Below are 22,807 nucleotides of genomic sequence, written 5' to 3'. Positions count from 1 at the left end.
ACTGAACTGAACTGCAGTTAAACATGAGCAAAATTGTGCAGTGATTTTTTTTCTTTTTTTTTTTTTTTTTTGGTCAACATAGCATAGTAACACTTATTCCAGCCCTGATTTCTTCTTTTTTCAGTTTTCAGTAGGATAACTTCTCATTACTGACATCTTCATCAGTCATTTGATTGTTTGATGGTCTTATTAGATGGTGCTAATCTTGCTTTACCTTAGTTTTCAGCGGTATTGGCAGAGTTAACTCATAATGACTGGAAAACAAACAAAAAAATTTTATTACTTTGCATATGCTATTTGTTTACTTCCATTCCCTGTAAGATTATTATTACACTTTAAATATGGTTGGTTTATATTTGACACTAAAAAAATTGTTTAGTTTGGCAAAACTCTGAGGAAGGTCTCAATTTTGCTGAAGAACAATGATGAGCCCATATATATCAATGCCCTCAGTTAAATATTCAGGCTGTCCTGGGTCCAAGTTCTGCTAGCATAAAAAAGTATTGGATTGCACTATTGATATAAACAGAATTATGCTAATTAACACCACAAGAGGACCTGAACCTTTCCTTGAGGAATCATCTGCTGCTGTGAAGACATGAATGCAGTCAGCCCTGGTACATGGAAGAATCCTGCTCAGTGCATTCCTAGGTCTGAAAAAATGCAAATTACTGGTTTTTAAATTGACTTAAAAAAACCCCAAACCCCAGCGGCTCACCACAAGTTCCACTTCAGGGAAACTGTGAGTGTTTATTTACACAAGCTCAGCATATCAACCAAATGTGAACTATGTCTGAAATTCAGTATTGGCCAGGATGCCAATCGAGAGCAGAATTCAACTTTCACAGATTTGGACCTAAATAACTTACAAAGGCATAAGAAGAAGAAGACGACACCTAATTCTGGCATTCTTATCTTTTTGTCAATAAATTGTCAATGCAGCATGTGTATTGGGAAATCTTTAACAGCTAAAAGAACCACTGATGGATGAGCAGACATACAGAGGAGGACATGATGCCTTGTGAGCACCAGCAGTTCTATCCCTATTAAAACTCCTTTTCTCTTATTTTGCAGATTTGCCTTAATCGCCGGTGCCAGAATACAAGTGTTTTTGGTGTACATAAATGTGCAACAAAGTGCCATGGACGTGGAGTAAGCATTATAGAAACACTTTTTTTACAATCAGTCAATAAACACTGGACAAGAAATAATTTTATGTAATAGCTTTGGGATCTATGGTTGTATGTAATATATCAGTCAAAGTCACTGCAATACTTTTTTATTATATATTTCTGTTTTCAGTGTCCCTTATATGAACTGCAAGAAATGAAATTATTTTTATTTAACAAAGAAATAATTATCTAGTAGTAATTATCTTGTTCTTAATTAACAGTCTGTGATAAAAAGGAATTTTGTCATCTTCAAAGCAATTTTAAGTCTAACCTCCCTTCATGAAGAATTTCCATTAACATTTCAAAAAATACAGTTTCTATGTGGGTACAAAGAAGTTAAAATATGCATTTGAACTGACAGTCAAATGGAAGAGCATTTCCAAAAGTATTAAAATAAAGTAAAACCATATTGATGAGTTTCATGGTATGAAAGTGGTGCAGGATGAAAAATTTGATGATATCAGTTAATAATATCAAAGTGTTTTGAAACCTAGTTTATATTATGAACATGTTAATTGTGTCAAGCTATGCCTTATTAATGATTTGCTGATGATCTGTTTGTTTCTGTGAAAAGCTGTGGCGACCACGTTGGAAGAGCCATAGGAAATTCTCTGTCCTCTCCTGAGAAGGGATTTTAATTTGCTTTAACTTCTTTTATCCTCCTGCATTTGAAAAACTGTGCAGTGTTGATGGTGCTGCATGTTATCATTGTGCTGGAATGAGCATCAGCTTAGACTGGCATCTTTATGTCTGCTCAATGGAGACCCTCTGGTGACTCCTGAGTAGCAAAAAATGACCTTGTGGAACTGTAGATAGGAACTCCTGTAGCGTTTTAATTTTAAAAATAATGCTTAATGAATGGTATTTTTTTATTATCTTGCTGTCTTTGAAAATAAATCTTTTTTTATTTTTTTGCATTTTACATGACCATAGCCAGTCTAAGTTATGTGAATGATATTTTAATACTCTGCAGACACAGCCAGTGTAGTCTTTCTGAAAGCCTTCCAACTGACCTTGCCAGAAAAATGCATATTTGCAAACTCTTGTGAACTACCTAATGTCTTACTCAGAAACCCATTTATTAATCTATTTTGTGGCTTCTCCATGGTGGTGGCAGATCAGTGATGATCAGTGTTAGCACAGATGTAAGTATCTTATTGACAACTAGCCCTAAACCCAGAAACTTTATTTAAAAATCAATTTGAGCATCTACATATGACTGTGTCATCTCTCTCCTGTGCAACAAGATTTTTTGGCCTGTTCAGTTTGTGTATTTTGTTGATACAGCACAAAGCTTTAGCCTTTGTATTAGTTTCATAGCCACTACTTGGGTGGTCGCAAAAGGAAATAAAAAGCAGCCCTTCTTTTGGTGGGTTTTTGGGACTCTGGGACCTCCTGAGGAAAAAGCCATGAGTCTACCAGCTCCTTCTGCTCTGTGCAACAGGAACAGGCTGATGTTAATGATGGACTCCAGTCCTTCAGAGCTCTCTTATTCTGCAGGCAGAATTTGGTAAATCAGGTCTTGCTAGTTGTTCCTTAACTCAGATTAAAACCACCAGAACACTGAGGACTGTCTCCATATAGGCAGTGCAGACGTGATGATATCAAAGGGAGGGTTTCCTCAGCCCTGATTCCAGTTTCACATGTTCTTCCAGCAACTGGTTCACCTTAGACCTGGGGGATCTGAGCAGTGGAAAAAATCAGTATGCAGCCTAGTGCAAGCCCTTGATGGATAGGAGTGTTCAAGTGGGCTGACAAAGCTTTACAGCCTTAACAGCATAGAGAGGCTCTTGTTCCTGTGAAGGCAGAAGGAACAGAAGTTAGAAAGCAGATAATGTTGCTGCTGGAGGCAAAGAGAGAATAAGACTTAAAAGGTGTGTGATTATCCTTATATTATTGAAATTGTCAGCTGGTGCAACTCAAACGATTACCTGCCAAATAAATAATGCTTTTTTAGGATCCCTGTTACTCTGTGGTGTCTCGCACTCAGAGTTGCTCTGTGCCATCTTAGTTGTGCCAATAGGCAGATACCAGTACATCTCTTCTCTAAGTTTTATTTCTTTCAGATGTGTCGCTACCTGATTAGGAGGCCTTATCAGCCAGTGCTGCTCTCAGGCTCTCAGATGTATAGGGTAAGCCTTTCCACATTAAGCCATTTGTCCTGTTTTGCAGGTCTGCAACAATAAAAAGAACTGTCACTGCGAGGCTGACTGGGCCCCCCCCTACTGTGACAAGCCAGGGTTTGGTGGCAGTATGGACAGCGGACCAATTAGACAAGCTGGTTAGTAGTAATTCATGCTTTACCTGTTGTTTCCATGATAAAGAGTGGAAATACAGAGTGTCTTGTAAGCAATGAGCTTGCAAGATTGGGAAATGAGTCAGTAAATCAAATGGCTTAATCCAAACACATTGGCACCAACCTGAAAATTTAGTGAAGCTAAGCCAAGGATGCAGAGTACATCAATTTTCTTCGTAACTAAAGGCACAGTGGTCCTGGCGGGTTCTTTTCTTTGCCTTTCTTTGCCTTTTTTTTTTTTTTTTTTTTCAAGATACATGGTCAAGTTTAGTAGCTGAGTGCAATAGATAGGAAATGGTATTGATTTAAGCCGAGGATGAGGAGCTAACTCCCACACTTGTGCTAATCCTGTTGCCATGGTAGATGAATGTTGCAGTACTCTTGGATTCACCTTGAGATATGCCAAGCTCCAGTGTTTTCCAGAAATACCTTATTGTACATACAAGCTGCTCCTATAGTTATGTACCTAATGAAGAGTGAATATTGCAATGATTATAAATGCAAAATTATTGCATAATCAAAATTCAGAACTATATTTCATATAGTTCTTCCAAGAAAGGTCTTTTGTATTGTGGAAAATAGCAGACTTCTGACCATATCAGATTAAAACTAGGTTTTATAGATAGCTTCCACACATTTACCAGAAGTTGCCCTCACATATGATAGTAGTAGGAGACACGCATTTTCTGTAATTTGTATTTCAATTTCCCCTTGTTCAGTCTGCAGAACATTGGCTATATAGTATTTTACTTCACCTTTGGCCAAACTCAGAAAGAATTATTTCTACACATTGTGAATTTTGTAGGATTTGATAATCATCACATGCCAATTTTTCTCCAGAGTACTGTAACTTTAGTGACTTCCATAGAGATGTTTCTGATTTATGTCTGAGTACGTGACAGGACAAGCAGTCTACTCACATGTACATGTATAAACTAAAACTTGCTGGGAAATGATCTGCATGTTTTCATATGAATAATACAATTCAAAACCAAAATCGATCGTATTGTCTACATGCCAGATCCTGCAGTGAACTGTAATACTGGATTTATGACATCATGGCCATTTCCATGACAAAGCTTCACATTATGATTTCACTGTTGAAAGATGTTTTTTCAAAATACCTACCAGTCAGTAAGATAGCAAAGAAACCGTGCTCAGGCACTGAACAAGTGCGATTAATTCTTTGTTAAATGTTTTCTTTTAAGATTTTCTCTAAAGCATTATAGTCCTTTTTCAGCTTACCTGAAAGCTAAGCATCTAGGGAGCTACAAAATATATTTTAATAACGTGCTGCATAGACAACGCTAACTGGAGATGATAAATATAGGACATCTTTGATAATTCTTGCATTTTGTGTTTTGGAAGCCAACACTTCAATTTAACAGAAAATTGTTTTAACAATAGTTGAATATAGTGTGGTAGTTTCACCATTTTTCTCAAAAGACAGTGCTACATTCAATAATACTGGGAATAAAAAAAATATGGAAATTGCTAGAGGACCTAATTTTCTATCGCTGACACTTGGATTTAAATATGAACACTTGATGGGGTGGTTTGGATCATGATCTGAGTAGTTTGCACATCTCTAAATCAAATTACAGAAGGATTAGCTCAATAAAAGACTTTCATCTTAGTCAAACAAGGCACATGGTCTCATTAGTATTTAGTAACTGATTTTACCCAGCTGACTTAGAATAAACCTATGTGTTTGACACTCTATATTTTTCTTACAAAGAAGCCCTAAGTATTTAATTGTCAGGTAGACAAGTTAATTAATTTAAATTGCGTAATCATAGCTTATTAATTTTATTAATCTTTTAGAGGTGGTGAGGGATTTATTATTCCTCAGTGCTCTAAGGTAAAAAGCATAGCACTTCATGCCCCATCAAGCCCCACATGTAGTTCGTTCCATCAGTGTTGCTGACTGTTCACCAGCATCTGAGTGAGTTTAGGCCAGTAGATGAGAGCCAGCTGGCTGAAAATCAGTCAGGATAAGACAGACAGTGATGACAGGTTACCAGAGCAAAGATTAAAGCTGCTTCTCCTACTGTGGGAGTATGCATTTTTTAGGTCAGCAGTCCTGAAGAATGTCAACATCCTCTCCTCCAGGCAGTGATCATATCACATATCTATAATGATCAGAGCTGCTGCTTACCTATTCCTAAAAATTGTAGAATCATTTACATTGGAAAAATGACCTTTAAGATCATTGAGTCCAACAATTAACCTAACACTGCCAAGGCCTCCACTAAACCATATCCCTAAGTGCCACATCTACACGATGGTGACTCAGCTGCTTTCCTGGGCAGCCTGTTCCAATGCTTGACAACTCTTTCAGTGAAGAAATTTTTCCTAATATCCAGTGTAAACCATCCTTGGTGCAACTTGAGGCCACTTCCTCTTGTCCTATTGCTTGTTACTTGGGAGAAGAGACCCCACTACAGCCTCCTCTCAAGTAGTTTTAGAGAGCGATAAGGTCTCCCCTGAGCCTCCTTTTCTCCAGGCTAAACACCCCCCAGTTCCCTCAGCCACTCCTCATAAGACTTGTCCTCCAGACCCTGCACCAGCTTCATTGTCCTTCTCTGGACACGCTCCAGCACATCAGTGTCTTTCTTGCAGTGAGGGGCCCAAAACTGAACCCAATATTCGAGGTGCAGCCTCACCACTGCCGAGTACAGGGGGATGATCACTTCCCTGTCCCTGCTGGCCACGCTATTGTTGATACAAACCATAAGGCTTTCTTTCAGCTGCAAGTCATCTAGTCAGGGTTCATCTCACTGTTGTGCCTCAGTTAGGGCCCAGCAAAGTACTTGAAGCAGCTTAAAGCATTCTGAAAACGGGTACAAGTGCAGAAGGCTGCAGCCCCTTGATGAGCAGAGCATCCCTCTGAGACCACACACCATTGCTGAAGGCTTTCCTTCAGCTCCTCGCTTGCCTCCAGACTGAACCTGACAGCCATCTGGACTGGACCACAGTAGTCCAGATTTCAGACTGTTTGCCCAGCGTTAAAGCACAACGAAGCCCTTAAAATCTGGTTATAAAGGAGCTAGGGTTACTGCTTATGTTTGAGGGACAGAATATTTAAAAGTTTGCACTTTACCAAACCATGATCTAGGCATTTCTGCCCCTTTTCTCTCCCTCTCAGCCTCTGTCTCCCTCCCACCCTGACAGCAGGCAGCCCATGAAGAAGATGCCAGTCAACACTGCTACAGCCATCACCCTGTGGGTGTCTGGAGGAGGCCAACAGCCTGTACACCTTGTGGCCCCATTTGGAGGTGCCAACCTAAGCAGGGCCTGACCACAGGTGCAGAGAGCGTACATGGAGGTGTTCATGTTTGGACCCAGATATCTAACTAGACTAGAATGGTTCCATTGAGAGACCTACAACATTATATTTTAACCAATTTCTTCCCAGTCTTAAAGAAATAACTTTCAAACAGGCCAAAATTCAAGCATCAGTCTAGAAAAAAATAAGAGTTTATTAGTCTTCTATTCACAGTTTATTCACTTCACCTCATTGCAGTTAGAAACTCGGGCCAGGCAGCAATGTGCTGATCCATATACACAACACGTTTCAGTAAAGATGGCTCTTGAGAGAAGCTAACTCAATGTGTTTTGTTGCAGATAATAAGAGTTTAACCATAGGATTGTTGATAACAATTCTGTGCCTTATCTTTGCTGGATCAATCATGTATCTGAAAAGGAAGACTTTCATGAGATGGTTGTTTACAAGTAAAAAGACAACAATAGAGAAACTAAGGTATGATCATTTTCCCTAATTATACTCTAATAGATATTAGTAGAAGGTAGCTGTAAACATGGCAGCTCTCATCTTGACATTCATCACAGAACAGTGTGAATATGTTAGAAAAAGCCAGCCTTAACAAAAATAATCACCAAGTACTAACAGCAGTGTTTGGTTTAATTTTACTGATTGCCAGTAAATAACGTAGGTTTTGGTTTGACTATATACCTCTTTTCTTTTGTGATAAAACATTAAGAACTGAAGGAAGTATTGGCTTTATTTTCATTTGCTTGAAATAGTTTTATTACATTGCATGGCCTTTTATCTAAACTCAGTCGAGTGAACTGAAACTTTCATATTTGAGGTCATTACTGTTTAAATGCTAGATTCATTAGAATAGTCTCTTGGGTGTTACAAAGCTGCATATCCACAGATTGCAGAAGCTAATTTAACAGACTACTGGTTTCCAAAAAGTCAATATTTATTTTTATTCTTTCAGGAGCACTAGACAATTTTTACTTTCCTTGTTTACTACAAAAAGTCAGAAAGTCCTTGCAAAATCTCATTCTGAGAAGAGGCTACTGTTTAAAAAAGTGTTCTAAAGCAGAATGTTGTGTTCAGTAAATCTATGTTTGTATTGCAGGTCTGTGAGTCCAGCAAGACCTTCCAGTTCATCTGACCCTAATCATGTTCATACCACATCTCTCAGCAAAAATCTCATCACGAAGCCACAAAATGCAAACATACAAAAAGTGAGTCCCTAAACAGTTTAAGAAAAAAACCCCATATTATATATTTTGGATCTTATTTAAGTAATGTATTATAACACAGCTATTACATGATCTTAATATCATGTAGAACTAACAACATGTAAAATGGGAGAAGATATAGGCTTCAAGATACATTTATGGATTCTAAGTTTTAGACAGGTGGAGATGTCAAGTGCAGAAAAGTAATAGTTTAGTCTCCAGGACTCTGGTGCCAACTTGCACCAGAATACTACATCAACAGTGAAGGATTAGTGCTTGAGTAGGACTCTGGAAGCTGTTAATCGCTTCTCTGGTTGCAGAGGTGCTGAAGGTAGATGAAAGCACAGTAGAAGAGAAAAGCAAGCGAAAACTATAAATTTTAAAGTAGCAATGCTTATGTCAACTCTTGAAGTTTATAACTTTTGGTTGGGGTTGTTTTTATAGAGAGATGGTCCAAGAAGACCACTGCCATATCAGATCATTGACATTAGTAACCCTGTGAAGACACACGATTTGCCACAATTAAAAACACCGCAGCGAGTCCTACCACCCCTCCCCCAGCTGCCGTGTCACCAAGCTGTGCCTGAAAGACCCTTGCCAGCTAACCCTTCACTGAGGTTTGCCCAGGTAACCGTTCATTTTCTTTAAGCTTCTCTTCTATTTAATATTTAGTGTGTGAGTATCTGTATGTAGTGAAGAGGAATGAATTGTTTTCTCATCCTTCATATTGGCCTTTTCCCACAGTACTTCCTTTGTACAAGTTTAGAAATGCAGTGTAGATATATTGGTTTATGCCAGCTGAGGCTGTGATTTAGGATCCTGAACTCTCTTCACCAGTCAAAAGACACAAGAGTATGAACAAGCTCCGTATTACAGGCAAACACGAGCTCATTTTGCCAGCTGCCCAGAGGGGAAACTGTACGGTTTGTTAGCAAGGTGCCAAATACAGTGATAGAATTTAGGAAGTCAAGTTGCAGATGTCTTGCACAAGAGCAAAAGGTATGTTAGCTTGATGTCCTTCTGTTCTGCCAAGGGGCGTATGAATTGCATTATTTTTCTTCTAGAGATCTTTCCAGATCTGAAAAGCAGACTTGTAATTACCCACACTCTTTCATGTAGACGTACCTTTCATTGCAATGTTTAAATAGAGCTGGTAACCCTATTTTTGGTAATAAGATGCATCTCAAGGCAATATTCAGGGTAGATGAAGTTGTTTGTATTAAATTGTCCCTTTTCTTGTCACTGGCTTCTCTCTTTTGGTTGCATTTGTAGTGTGACTGTGTCTGAGCAAAGGAATCAGGCACCCAGCTAGTTCTGTTTTGTAGCATTGTGCTATTCTGGATATAGTACAAGATTAAAATGAAGTGAATGTCGTTATCACCAAGCTATCTTAAGCGAGTATCAGATCGATTTGGATGCACATACTGCAAATCCGTACTCAAATAGCTGTGTCTTGAGTGACTGTGCCTATCTGAACCTAGCTAGGATGTCCAAGGACAGAGCACCTTCTTCCTGCAGCAGCCTTGTGAGCTACTCTGAGATGCTTTCCCAATGATTTAGAGGAGGGTATGGCTATGAGAAACAGTTGCTGAAGTGCAGTGCTTTGAAAAGCGATTGTAAAAATAACACAGAAACAAAAAGGGGTGAGACAGTGCTGAGGTGCCATGGCACTGTGCTTACATATTATGACAGCAGAAAAAAAATCTATCTAGTTTTAATTTTGTCTAAGTCTGAACATTGAATCACTCAGGCCATAATTTAGAAGTGTAGCCAGTTTATTAAATGCTTTCAAAGTATTTAAGTTTTTTCGTCTTCCCTTTTCCACCTTGCTAGTCATTTATTTTCCTTCTCAGGGGAATGGGAAATAGTGATTTTTTTCTAAAATCAATTTTATAGAAAATCTGAAGTAGTATTGGTTTTGTCTGTTGCTTTTGTCTTTAGCTCCAGTGATTTCATTGTTTATTTTCTTATATTAATTAAAACATTCTGCATATTTCACAGTGGTCAAAGTTAAGATTTTAAGTGCAAGTACTTTTCTATTTCTTAATCAAATGGTTCTATTAAAAAAAGAAGAGAAGAAATTTTTTCTATTTCTTCTTACCTAGCAATTTATAAGCTTACACTGTCTCTCACTAGCAGAAGACAGATGGAGAAAAGTCTCTGCAAGAAAAAGTAACGATTTCTCATTCCGATGGTGCATCTGTATCTGCCCCAGCCTGTCATCTCACATCAGAGCAGCCCAACGCAGCACTACAATTCACATTCCTAAGTGCTCTCCCCTTCAAACCCCACATAAAGCACAAGTTAGAATACCAAATCTCTAATACTGTCATTACCAAACACTGACAGATCTGAAACTGCCAAAAAGCTTTTCAGTTTGGCAGCTTAAATTAATTGTGACAGTTACTCCATCAAACAAAATATTGCTGTTTTCAATTTTCAGTTGCTGCGTGAAACAGAAGTAGGACAAACAGGGGATCAACTCAAGGCAACCCAGTGAATAAGCAAAAGTGGCTTCTTTCTAAATTATGTCCATAACCTCAAGTCAAGATTGTCAGAAATAGTGACTTTTTATATCCTAGAGACACAGAAAACACAGTATGGGAAGAAAATCTTTTCTTCTGAAGTTAACAATTTTACCCCCTCAAAGCTTGGAAGCAGTAAATTAACTTAAGAATAGTTTTGGTCTAGTTTATATAGATACTACTTAATGTCTTGCTTCAGCACTCTCTTGGAACTGCATCCATCAGGTCATCAAGAGGAAGCACTTTAAAAATCATTGCTACATTCATGATGTCATCCAGATGCTTGGTGCCACAGTACAGTGTTGAAGAAGAAGACCTGAAACCATTCACTGCTTCCATGGATCCACAGCTGCCACCTCCTGCTTCTCCCTTCTGAGAGGAGTATTTAAGCAGGAGCTACTTTCCTGCCGCCTCTGGGCTTCAAGCAGTGGACAGCTAAGGCACAACATACCAAATAGATTTTAAGACAACTCTCTTCCCTGTAGTGGCTGTTGAGACAGCAATTAATAGATTATTATTTTGCTATAAAATTTCCTTTCAGATGTAAGTAAAATAGTAAAAAAACCCACCACCACCACCAAAACCAGGAAATAAACCACTTAGCAGTTGAACTGTTGCCAAGTTTAATATTTAACAATCTTGACTGATAAACAGCTTTTTCTTCTTTCGGATACTCTCACAAGGCAAACATACTTTATTTACGGGCCAGATTCAGAGTCAATATAAATCAGCACAGCACCATTGAAATCAAGGAAACAACACAGGTTTATCCTAACCATGGGTTCAGTCCGTGCATTCTGATTTGATCACTTCCATTTTGTTTTGTTACTGTTAGCATTCAGTTGCTGCCTCTGATACTGTCGTCTTCTTATTACCAATATGTATCTCATATTTTACAGGTCATCCTTATTACAGGAAATATAGCTTAATATTTTTATTTTTTTCTTAGTACAACTGAGCTGGGCTCACCTCACTGCTCATTCTGCCACAGTTATTCTTGCTAATACCTCTCCTATGTCACCTCAGACTGGCTTTAGACACAGAAGGCTAACTCAAATTAAGTTCCTATCTAAATAGATTGAGGAAGACACCCCTTCTCATCCACTGCATTTCAGGCAAGGACCTTCTTTCAGTTGCTTATTTAAAAAAAATATATCAGTGAAACAAATGAAAGCTTCATGCACCTGACGTCTTTGTAGTTGCTCCGTAGGAGAATTATGTTTTTCTTCCTAGCAGAGCTGTAACAAGAGATCATGACAATATTTAAAACAATACTTCCCAAAATACAGAGACTGAATGCATTAAATGCTAAGCTGTTGATATAAAACTGGACAAAGAAATCCATCCATAAAGTCTTTGTATTAAAGAGCTGAAGCTCTATGGGGGAAAGGAGTGGGCTGGGAGAAAGGAGAGAGAGATGAAGCAGGGAAGCACAGACATGGTGGGACTATGAGTGTGCTACGGACTTGCCAGTACATCAAAGGCTACAGCAAGTTTCGACACATGTTAACATACAAAGCTGTATCAATTTGGATTCTCCTGTCACACATAAAGAATATAAAAGACTATCCTGTAATCAATTTGGGGGAGGGGATTGATTTCTTCAAATATTTTTTTCCTTTGCTTCTAAGGATATAAGTGTTTTCCTGGTAGCATTTTCCAGTGCTGGTATCTCTTCTCTATGAAGTGCTCCTCCACTGTGCTTCATCTCAGCTATTACACATTCTCCATCCCCATTTTTATCTGAATTCCCTCCTTTTTTTTTTTTTTTCTCCTTTTACCCTTTATTACCATCTTGCCACAGACTTCCTGTCAAGTCACTTTGCTGCTTCCTCCTTAAGGATATTAACTCAGGGGTGACATTTTTACAAGCTCTGGGGAAAAAAAGAAGTCAGGTGTTGGGCTTTTGTACCTATCAGAGTTATGTTTATAGTGTGATTTCTATTTCAACATACTTCCTCACATGGCTGCTTCTTATGGAATAAGAGGGCCTAAAGAATTAGTTTGTCTTAGGCATCAAAGATGATCTTAATGCTCAGCAGTGAGAAGGTGCTCGCTCCACAGCTGAAGAACTGTTCTAGATCAGCACATACGGATTAGCCATTTCAGCCAGCTTCCCCTGCAAAAAGAAGGGGAAGAAAGCAACTGACAGGGTCCCATCAGCAATTAGCTGCTCTGAGCTTCTCAGAAAGTTGATCTTTCCTTACTATCAGGTGTTGCAGGTGGTGATTACACATAGGACACAGCTAATAAACACAAACAAATAAACAAGGACAGTTCTCCTCTATTTTTGTTCATTCATCCTTACCAGGTCTTAAGCTCTTCAGACCTTTGCCTCTAGCCTGCTGAGCCTGGATCAGTTCCTCTTCCCAATTATGGGACCTAAGCATTCGCCAATTGAAGAGTAAATACAAATCATGCAATAAGAATTAGGGACTGATCAAGCAAACACCTGAATGCTCATGTTATCAGACTGATTGGTGTGATTGATCATGTAAAAGTACCTGAGGGAAAAGGCCACTTCTGTGAAGGCAGTCAAGGGAATAAAGGCTTTATGGCATTTGGGTTTTGCTGTCTTTATAATGCCGACGTTTGTGTGTTTGTTACAACTTTTTTTTAAATGCTGTCCACTCGAGGTAATCATGCATATACTCTCCCATGTAGTAAACATTACAATTTTTAACAAAATTATTACAGAAGCAACTTAAATTTATATTCTACTGTACAGATAATTCAGTTTTTGAAAAAGTATCAGTTTCTGCTGTGATCTAACTTGTTCCAAACTGATATATTTAACTTCAAAACACACACATTAAGATTTCATTGTGTAAGAAATGTAGTGCACAAAGTAAACTTTGGTTAAAAATTCCTGGTGGTAACAGCTCTTAATAGTTTTAAGGTTCTAGTTCTGTATCATGGGAAACTACCATGTTTTGAAGAACTTCCTTTGCTAGCGCCTAATTAACCTCTGTGAATTTCAACAGGATAGCCCTATGAGATAAAGCCACATATTTACAAGCATACTGTTTATTTCATCATTTTTCCAGGCCTGATTATTTCAAGAATATTTGCAATTATTTTTACCCCCAAAGACAGAGCTCACAGACAAACTTCTTATAGCAAGATATGTTTATCTTGGTTTATAGCGCAAGTTCTTCTGGATTCAAGACTAATTTTTATACTGAATATGAGATTTGGCTATAACAATAAGTTAAAATAAGATTTTTTTTTCATGTTGCTATTTCTGACTCACTCAAGAACTAGTACATGTTATGCCAAGAGTGAAAAAGAAGAGGGACATTATATACAGCTTTAAAATGTAGTTTGTGGTAAAGTTGAAATTACTATATATGAGGTTTACTTAAGCTCCCACATTTTCTTCCTTATCAAAATGCCTACGGATAGTCAACCTGCATTTCCTTCTTGAAAGAGCACACATTTGCCATGAAAACTAAGAGAACAAAGGGATGCTCAAAGCGAATAATGAAAAGTTGTACTTTATTAATGAGCAATTCATGCCCCTGATTGCTTGTTTTGATTACATTTTTCAGGGGATGTTTAACTAGATTATGCCTGTAAGCTCTTCTTGTTCTTTTTGGTCAACTTTACTAATGATAGTTATGGCAAACTTATAATAAAATTACTTTGAAAAAGCATGACTCTGCAGTTCAAATAGTAGAAGGATCTTCAGTGAGTTTTTGGATATATTGGAGAGTTTTTGTGTGCCCTGAGCAAGTCACTTAATCTATCCCAGTTCTTCATAATGAAGACCACAAATAGACATGTTACCATGTTTGCAGTGTTTCAAGGACCACACAGAAGAGACATTAGCTCATGCCTGACAACAGATGACTTCTGTTCTTTATTAATGAATCATTTAATTCCACAGAATGAAAGCACAGCAGCATCTCTAAAAACAATTCCACAGATGCTACCAATTCAAACTGGACTTGAGCAGTTTGTTTTTGTGGTCATCTGAATTTGCATTTTAAAAGCATTTCTAGTATTTCCATCTTTTTATATAACTACTTTTACAATGTTATGTATTCAATCTATGTTGTTTTCATTTACCATCAATTTATCTTAATCATTAACTCCAGCATAGATGCACCCAGGATTTCTTGAGTAAAAAATCAAAAGAAACAAAATAATTAAAAGAGGGTATTAAAGCTTTGTTTTAAAATATAAGTGCCTGTTTATTAAAAATAAGTTATGGCTTACTCATTTAAATATATCTGGTCACAACTACTCTGAACTTACCTTCATTTCATCTCACTTGTTGCTATGTTAAGTATGTTATGTCTATCCCAAAGACTAATACGACCTTATGTTTTATAATAGGAAAAGCACAAACCAAACCCTCCTCGGAAGCCCCTACCAGCAGACCCTCTGACCAAAGCCCGCGGTAGCAGCGCGTGCACAGCAGTGCCTGGACACACAAAAGCTCTGCCTCGCGTTACTCCTGTAAGGTGGGTTCTCCTAATCAGAATGCCTTGATTTACAGTGCTTCATTCAGTGACAGGTCTAAAATGTCTTCAGTAATTATGCTCCACTGTAACTATTGCTGAGAGCTACACAACAACCATCTCCTATTTACTTATATAAAAGCACACAGTATCGGACTGATTCTCACTGGGAGTGTGTCAGCACAATTGCACTGACTTCCACAGGAGTAAGAGAATTTTTACTACCTATGAAGGCTTGACTGTAAGCATCTGACCGTATATTTACAAAAACTGCACAATAAATACAATTCCTTGCAAAAGAAAGGTGCTAATAAGCATCAATTTCAAGATAAACACAAAGTGCTCTCAGAAAAAAATTTCCTACTCAGACCACCTATGTCCACACATGTTAACACACAAAGCTGTATCAATTTGGATTCTCCTGTCACACATAAAGAATATAAAAGACTATCCTGTAATCAATTTGGGGGAGGGGATTGATTTCTTCAAATATTTTTTTCCTTTGCTTCTAAGGATATAAGTGTTTTCCTGGTGGCATTTTCCAGTGCTGGCATCTCCTTTCTATGAAGTGCTCCTCCACTGTGCTTCATCTCAGCCATTACACATTCTCCATCTCCATTTTTATCTGAATTCTCAGATACTGAGAAATCTCAGTTCAGTGAGAACTGAACACTGTTAAGATCAACCACCAATAAACGCAATTTTCCAATCACACATCTCACAATGGCACACCAGTTTATATCATCTGAAAATAATACCCAAAACATTCACGAAGCACACAAATCATACACTTCAAAGAAAAGGATGATGAAAAAAATAATCTGGAAGTGAAGTAACTATACCCGTTAACACTGGGCATAGTCAATGATATTTTTTTACCCAACATTCTTCAGTTTCCTATGAAAAAAAGTAAGCTCAAAGAAAGATAAAAGTAGTGTTTTAAGCTACAGGAATTCTATTAGTGAGGCATTTAATTGCTCAGAAAAATTAAAAATAGAATCAAGTTAGTTTCCTAATACTTCCAGCAAAAAGACTGCAAGAGTGAACTTTGATTAAGGTCCTGGCTGCCCATTCTAGTAAGATATTCTGAAAGTAGTAATATTTTAAGATGACTACTACAACTTTTTGAAACTAATTGCTATTCTGCAACATTAAGTAGCATTTTTGAACAGGTGCAAAATTGATGAGCGCCCAAAGAAGTAAAGAGTTTAAAGAACAACACTTGAAACATTCAGCTAGCTTATCCCACTGGCCAGGCAGCAATTAAAACAATAACTGAAAAAAAAGGAGTCTGCTGGTTCCATTTACACTTCATGATGGGTCTTGTGTATATAGTAACATGTCTGATCTCCTCCCAGTATGTGAGTCCCATGCTACGTGTCTGAAGTTAACTTGGATAACTCTAAAAAGTTTCACCCTTCATCTTCATGCCTCAAGCATGATGCTGGCAGTGAGAACTAACAAAAGTTTAAATGAAAATTTGCTTTTTTCTTTCTTTCCAACAGACCAGCTCCTAAGCATCCACCACAGGTATCCAGGTCCAGCAACACTGCTGATGTGAAATGACAAGAAAATCTGACACCTTTATTTTAAAAAGTGAAGACAGAAGTTTGCACTATCTTTAAACTCCAGCTGGAGTTCATTTTTATGACAATACTTAGAATTTTTAATGTTTAAAACAGCATTATTTTTAAGAATTCTGAGCTACTGCCTTTGGTGCTGTGCTGTGCTATGGTGCTCTGTATACTTGCTCAGGTACTTGTAAATTATTAATTTATGTTGAATATTTATTACAGTGCAGTGCACTGTAGTAGATATTTTTACCATAGCTGAGTTTTCCTAAAAAGGAAGCCTTTTTTGTAATATTTCATTGAACTTGAATGATTCTGCTCTATTGGTCCTATGTAGAGTGTTTAGTTTTGATCTGTTCTTTAAGGAGTGCTGATACTCATGGATAAAACAAATGTATAAACAACTCAATCTCGATGGTTCATAGCAAACTTTTGAATAAATATGTCAGGGTAAAAAAAAAAAAAAAAATCTCTTCTAGAACATGGTGAAATGCCCGATATCTGCACACCAATGCGTAACATATGTATTTAACCAAAGTATCACTCAGTGTTAGTAGTTGTACTGTAATTTCACATTACTGTTTGAAATCATCAAGAAATCTGTGCTGAAAGAGGATGAATTCACTTCGGACAAGTTCTCTTACTGAAGAAGTACTGTATATCATGAAACTGTATTTTTTTTAACCTCATTTTCCTCAGACACAATATGGTTAGTACATATTAATGCAGATATCAGGCCTTCCAGTGTCATTAACTTCCTGATGCTTTGGTAATGAAATTCAACTACACTGCGTAAGGTAGTAGCATCTCACTATGTTGCATAGCAGGGGGCGGGGGGGAAGCCAAGTGTTACAAAGAATTACATTTTAGGAATCAACTATTATACTTATTTCTTTTGCCTCATCGCTCTGCTTATCAACTGTATTTTGCATATTTACTACTGTTTTGTATTTAACTTCTAAAATATTTTTCTGGGTTTCTTAATTTGCAAATCAAAATGCCTATTTTAATACATAGACTTTGGTTATCCTAAGACATGGAAAAAAAAATCATCTCTTTACTATGTGGTAGCATTACACCTGATGTCTTCTGTACCTTCTCAGTAGCACTGCTGAAGACAGTTGTTTCACCTATGCTGTAATAAAAACAATTTTCAAATATCAGTTGAAGTAGAGGGAGAAGGAACTAGTACCTTATATAGGTTAGTTTCCTCATTGCTTGTAGTTTTTGTTTCTTTAAGCAAAAATAAAAGCATTGATAGAAACTTGGATCTCATTTCAGTAAGTGTAATTGTATTTAATTTTCCCAGTTATTCCCTATTGTAGCAATACAGCGCTTATGTTTATTGATAAACTAAATAAACCAAAATAAACCGTAGTTTAGTTTGTCGCTGAATAGCAAAGTAAATGCTTCCCAAAAGCATTTAAATTCTTAAAGCAACTCTAATAGCAACAACAGTGCTTTATGTATGGAGAATCACTACAACAGGAGGATGCTAACTTACCCTAGGCTCAGCAATGCAGTTGAAACCAAAATTATGCTTTTTACATAGTTTACATATTTTTGTATTTAAAACACTAATTTCTTCCTGTCAACAGTAGCTTTAGATCTAAAAAGGGCGAAGTGAGGGGGGCATCTCAATTTGAAGCAGACACATGATCTCAGTTTGCTTGTTTGAATACTCCCATTTTTAGAATGACAAGTCATCATGCTGTATTGAAATCTTTCTAGTAACTGCTGAAAATCATAAGATGAAACTGTAAGTAGTGAAAGAAGGCGGCGAAGTTAAATGACTAAAAAGTTTGTATTATCTGCATCAGAAGTTCTAACATCTGAATTTAACAGCACCAGCTTAGGTAAGACTTAGCACATGTATAAACTTAAAGCTTTAAAGTAAGCTTTAGGTTGAAAATAAAGGTGACCCACCTATTCAGTCTTAGAAGTATAGAAATAGAAATATCCATAGAGGGATCCCTGCAGTCCTACCCCTGTAACAGCCAGCAGCCGTCTCACCAACACTGAGTCCAGAACAGACCATGGTCCTGGGACCCGAGCACAGCAAAGCTGGGACTTTTCTGGGGTGATGCTGAGGGCCCGTTGCACATGCAGGTGGGTGCCTCCTCCCCCACTAGAGAAACAACACACACAAACAGACACACACACTGCTTCAGGTGTGGAGGAAGACGGCAGAAGAATGATAAAAGGACACTGCTCGGTGTCCCCACCTCCAGGTGGAGGTTTAAGATTGAAATGCCTGGATGGTCTTACTGGCTTGTAGCCCTCAAAGAGCCCCATATCTGGCTGTTAGTGTATTTCTGAGCTGACGACCAGCACAAGCATCCACCACGCTGCCCAGTATCACGTCTGCTGGTGCTAGAGAAAGTCCAGCCATTCACCGTGGATGAGGCATGAGAGGACATTCTTGGCTTCTGTAGCTGAGCAGCAGGAGCCCAGAGGCGATGGGGCATCATTAACATAATATTTTTTACTGTCTTTAACAATTCAGAAAGAGAGAGAGAGAGCACGCGCAATCTGGGAAAAAATATGTTTAAACAAGCTGTGAACTAAGCAGATTACTAAGCAGGAAAGCATATGTCAAATTTATTAACTATTAACACTTTTCTAAAACAAGCAGCTGAAGCATATGTATCCAGTGATGTGGAATGTAGTCTTACACTTAAGAGTGCATGATTACATGTACATGTTATCTGAGTTACTATCTTATCTTAGACATGGCTAAAGCTAGATATTTGTAGCCACTTGGAAAAAAAAAAAAATCATAATTCCCCATCTGAAACAAGGGCAAGCAAACCTGAACAATTACTCAAAACCAACAAAAGGTAGTTACTGGCATACTACAAGCTGATTTTTTTTCTCATAGCAAAACAGACAAGTAGGTGCAATGTATATAACAGTCATATAATCTGGAATCCTTCCAATTAGCAGGTATGCAAATATATTTATACATATTCAGATGCAAAATACTACAGGCAGAAAAGGTTGTGTAGCTTTTAGAAGGGGTGGGGGGAAACCAAATAAGCTATCAAGTACTTCTTTTGATTTGGTGCAGGTTTTTTCCCCAGGATGTGAGCAGTAGCTGGCTGTGTGCTGTTTTCATACCAAATTAGTGTCTTTATGATTAGACATCCAGATGTCATGTAAAATTCCATTGTGAAAACCAGATGAATGGTTTTACATTCTTAAGGACAGTGTAAGCAAACCAATTACCATGGGATACGCCAGCATGTGAAATTCCACATTGGCTACTCTGTGGTAGCTGCTCAGTGTATGGACCTGCAGTATCTGGTTTCAAAGTGCTGTCAGCACAGGCTTTAAGTCCCACCATAAGATACTCATCTATCTCTATGCTCAGCAAACCATAATTATTAAAGGTGATTCAAAAGTTAAGATACATCATCCTTTAAATCCTCAGGTTTTCTATAATGTTCAATGTATCTTCGCGGGAGAGATCTTCTCAACAGACCATGCTGATCCCTACTCTTCCTTTCCATCTCCTTTCTCCACACACATATTTCAGCCTCCTGCCTACTCAACACGAGACACTGGTAGAGGCAAGTGCCCTTTGCAGAGGCAAGGCAAGAACACGGTGTGCTCTCCCTAAAGCACTGCACGACAGTGCTGCTATTATGCTGATCAATAGAATAGAAAGTACAAAACACCATCAGAGAAGAGGAATAAATATGCAGTAAACAAAAAGAAAATTGCATATTTACCCATCAAATCTCTTAGGTTTAGTATTCTTAGATTTTTTTTTTTTTAAAGCTATCAATTATCAGAGTAGCAAGATTTTTTTTTTTTTAATTTCATGGAATAATTTGAGAGCCTTTTCAAAAGCTCACAAAAGAAACATACATAGCTTTATTCTTAGCTTCAATTCTGGTTTCTTCTGATCATTTTAGTATACAATATTAATTCTCTTTTATTAACTTCCAATCAAATAACAGTATTTTTTAACTATAAATTACCATGTAACAGTAAACAAATTCTTATCCTGCAAACATTCTACAAAACATAATTTTCTAAACTTGGTAATGCTAAAACTCATTCTGCACACAGACCATCCTTCCAGATAACTATACCACGCATTACCAAAAATTAAAGATGCCCCATACATCGTAGGCAGCTGCCCTTTTCACATAATACTTTTAAGAGAGAAGCATTAAAAACCTAGAGCATATTGAGATAAAGTTTTGAACTCTTGGAATGCAGTTAGATTCAGAAATCAAATACCCAACATCATCATCAGGACAAAGATTTGATTCTTTTCCGTTACTCTTTTTTTTTTTTTTTTCTTTTTTTTTTAAGCAATATGCAGGTATTGTGTGTCTGTACAAATGAACAATAAATTTTTAATGTTTTACTACATGTCTAATTTTTACATATCAATTTATATTTTTTAACATACTTAGGACTACACAACTTTCTGGTGCATAGCATCATCAGAAGAATAATTTTATATATTTTTAAATAAAACACTACAAAGTGCTTTCTGTGACTGTAAACAAACTAAGAGAAGGAGTAGAAACATTTTAAAAACACTAAAAAATTTAGGCGTGGTAAGTAATTAACTATTTAATAAGTTATTGCGGACTGTTCATGGTATGAACGCAGACAGACCAGTGTACCATTTTTATGAACCATTCATTTACAGTCCTTGCTGTTAAAAAAAAAAAGTTTGCTAAACTTTTCACCATCTATGCTATGTAGAGGATTTTTACCAATGCAGCAGGTTTTACATTTTACATTTCTAGTAGAATATTCCACTTGAAAGTTCTTCAAGCAAACACAATCTGGTAATTCAACAGCTGAACTATCTGCTCATTAAGTACGATCAGTAAATACAGTCTTAATTATATTTGGTGTTTTGCCTTTGTAATTACCCAAATGGTTAGGAAAATGCCGGTTTCCTCAACATAAAATACAACGTGCTAAGAGAAAAGGGCACCTTTTGGCATGTACATTCTCTCTGCTTCAAGTACACATATCAAAAAAAATACTCTGCAATAGATTGCCTTTTCCTTGTATGTACCTTTCATTGGCATGTCACTGATGTTTATACGTGTAGATAATCCCAGGAGATGTTCCTTCTATTAAACAGAATCGAAAAAGGAGAGATTTGCTAAATAAAAGAACTTCAGTTAAATCAAGAAAAGCAGCCCATTCAGAAAAAAAAGCCATTAGCTGCATTGGCTATCCTGCAAACTACAACCGCAGACAGAGCTGAGCACGGAAAGAGCGTGTAGTAGAGACAGAAAATAAAGTGATTACCATTAAGCAGAAAGTCTCACACAGCAGCCTTTATTCCAGCAATTACAGAGCAGAAACTCAGTACTGCAGAAGTAGCTCACCTGCTTCTCCACGGGCCAGAATTAGTTTTGGGCAAGTACACTAGACAGGGCACTTTTCAAAATTTTCAGTATATGGCATTGCATGGACTCCCATTAGCTGCCTTTCAGCCATGTGGGAGCATGCCAGCAATTTTAAAAAGCTTCCAACTCTCTGCCCTGCAGGTTTTGGCAAATTTGCAAGAGTGGGGGAATCATTACCTGCAGACCCTTTCCACTGTAGAAAATGTAAGCAATGCATACATACTAGTACATTTATTTTACATTATTTATGTGTGAATGACCCTGTGGGGAAAAAATAAATACCTGATTATGCTATATATTATTATGTTTTATTTGGAGGAAAAGACTATTTCGTTTTTAAAAAGCATGTTTAATTTTGTGCTTTTCAAAGCTTGTCTTTCAATCTTGATGTTACTTGGTATAAAGACATTTAAGACTATGTTTTAAACCCCCAAAATGCAGAATCATACCTTATGACATGCCTGCCTGACTCTACCTGACCACCCTTTTTTTGTAATAAGCAGCAGCAGTGGATGGGCTTCCAGAAGCAGCAGTGGGTAGATTTGTATTTGATTATCATTGTTACAGATGCTTGCTGCCAGCAAACAGACCACAGAATTGAGCCACATCTCAGCACATCTTGGCTCCATCACAGCCAGACTGACTTTTCCAGCTCCCTCCTGATCTCCGTGACCCAGCCCAAGCCTCTTGCAGCAGCTTCCCAATCTCACTCGCATCCTCCTGACTTGTTTCCTCCCATTTATTTGCTTTGGTCAAATTGCAGCCCTTTCTCCATGTCCACGTTTCTCTGAAAACTTCCTAAACTGCTATAGTTTGAAGCCTGCATCACATAAAGAAGAATTAACAGAAAACTGGGCTCCATAATTTGCTGTGGTTTCTTTGGAAGGTTT

General features: G+C 37.5%; 1 protein-coding gene across 1 annotated transcript in view; it reads left to right on the top strand.

Annotated features, from left to right (window-relative positions):
- ADAM12 (ADAM metallopeptidase domain 12) overlaps positions 1 to 17,802 on the top strand; it is a 185,139-nt gene extending 167,337 nt beyond the window's left edge. Inside the window, exons 17-23 of the mRNA XM_074875531.1 lie at positions 1,075 to 1,152; positions 3,345 to 3,453; positions 7,096 to 7,231; positions 7,860 to 7,968; positions 8,410 to 8,592; positions 14,832 to 14,959; positions 16,462 to 17,802. Of these exons, the coding sequence (XP_074731632.1) occupies positions 1,075 to 1,152; positions 3,345 to 3,453; positions 7,096 to 7,231; positions 7,860 to 7,968; positions 8,410 to 8,592; positions 14,832 to 14,959; positions 16,462 to 16,522 (804 nt within the window). The 3' untranslated portion in view covers positions 16,523 to 17,802. The remainder of the gene's footprint in view (positions 1 to 1,074; positions 1,153 to 3,344; positions 3,454 to 7,095; positions 7,232 to 7,859; positions 7,969 to 8,409; positions 8,593 to 14,831; positions 14,960 to 16,461) is intronic.
- Positions 17,803 to 22,807: the final 5,005 nt, after the last annotated feature.

This window comes from Strix uralensis, chromosome 7, assembly GCF_047716275.1.
Source record: "Strix uralensis isolate ZFMK-TIS-50842 chromosome 7, bStrUra1, whole genome shotgun sequence".
Classification (NCBI taxonomy): Eukaryota; Metazoa; Chordata; class Aves; order Strigiformes; family Strigidae; genus Strix; species Strix uralensis.
This window is presented reverse-complemented; position numbering and strand designations above follow the sequence as displayed.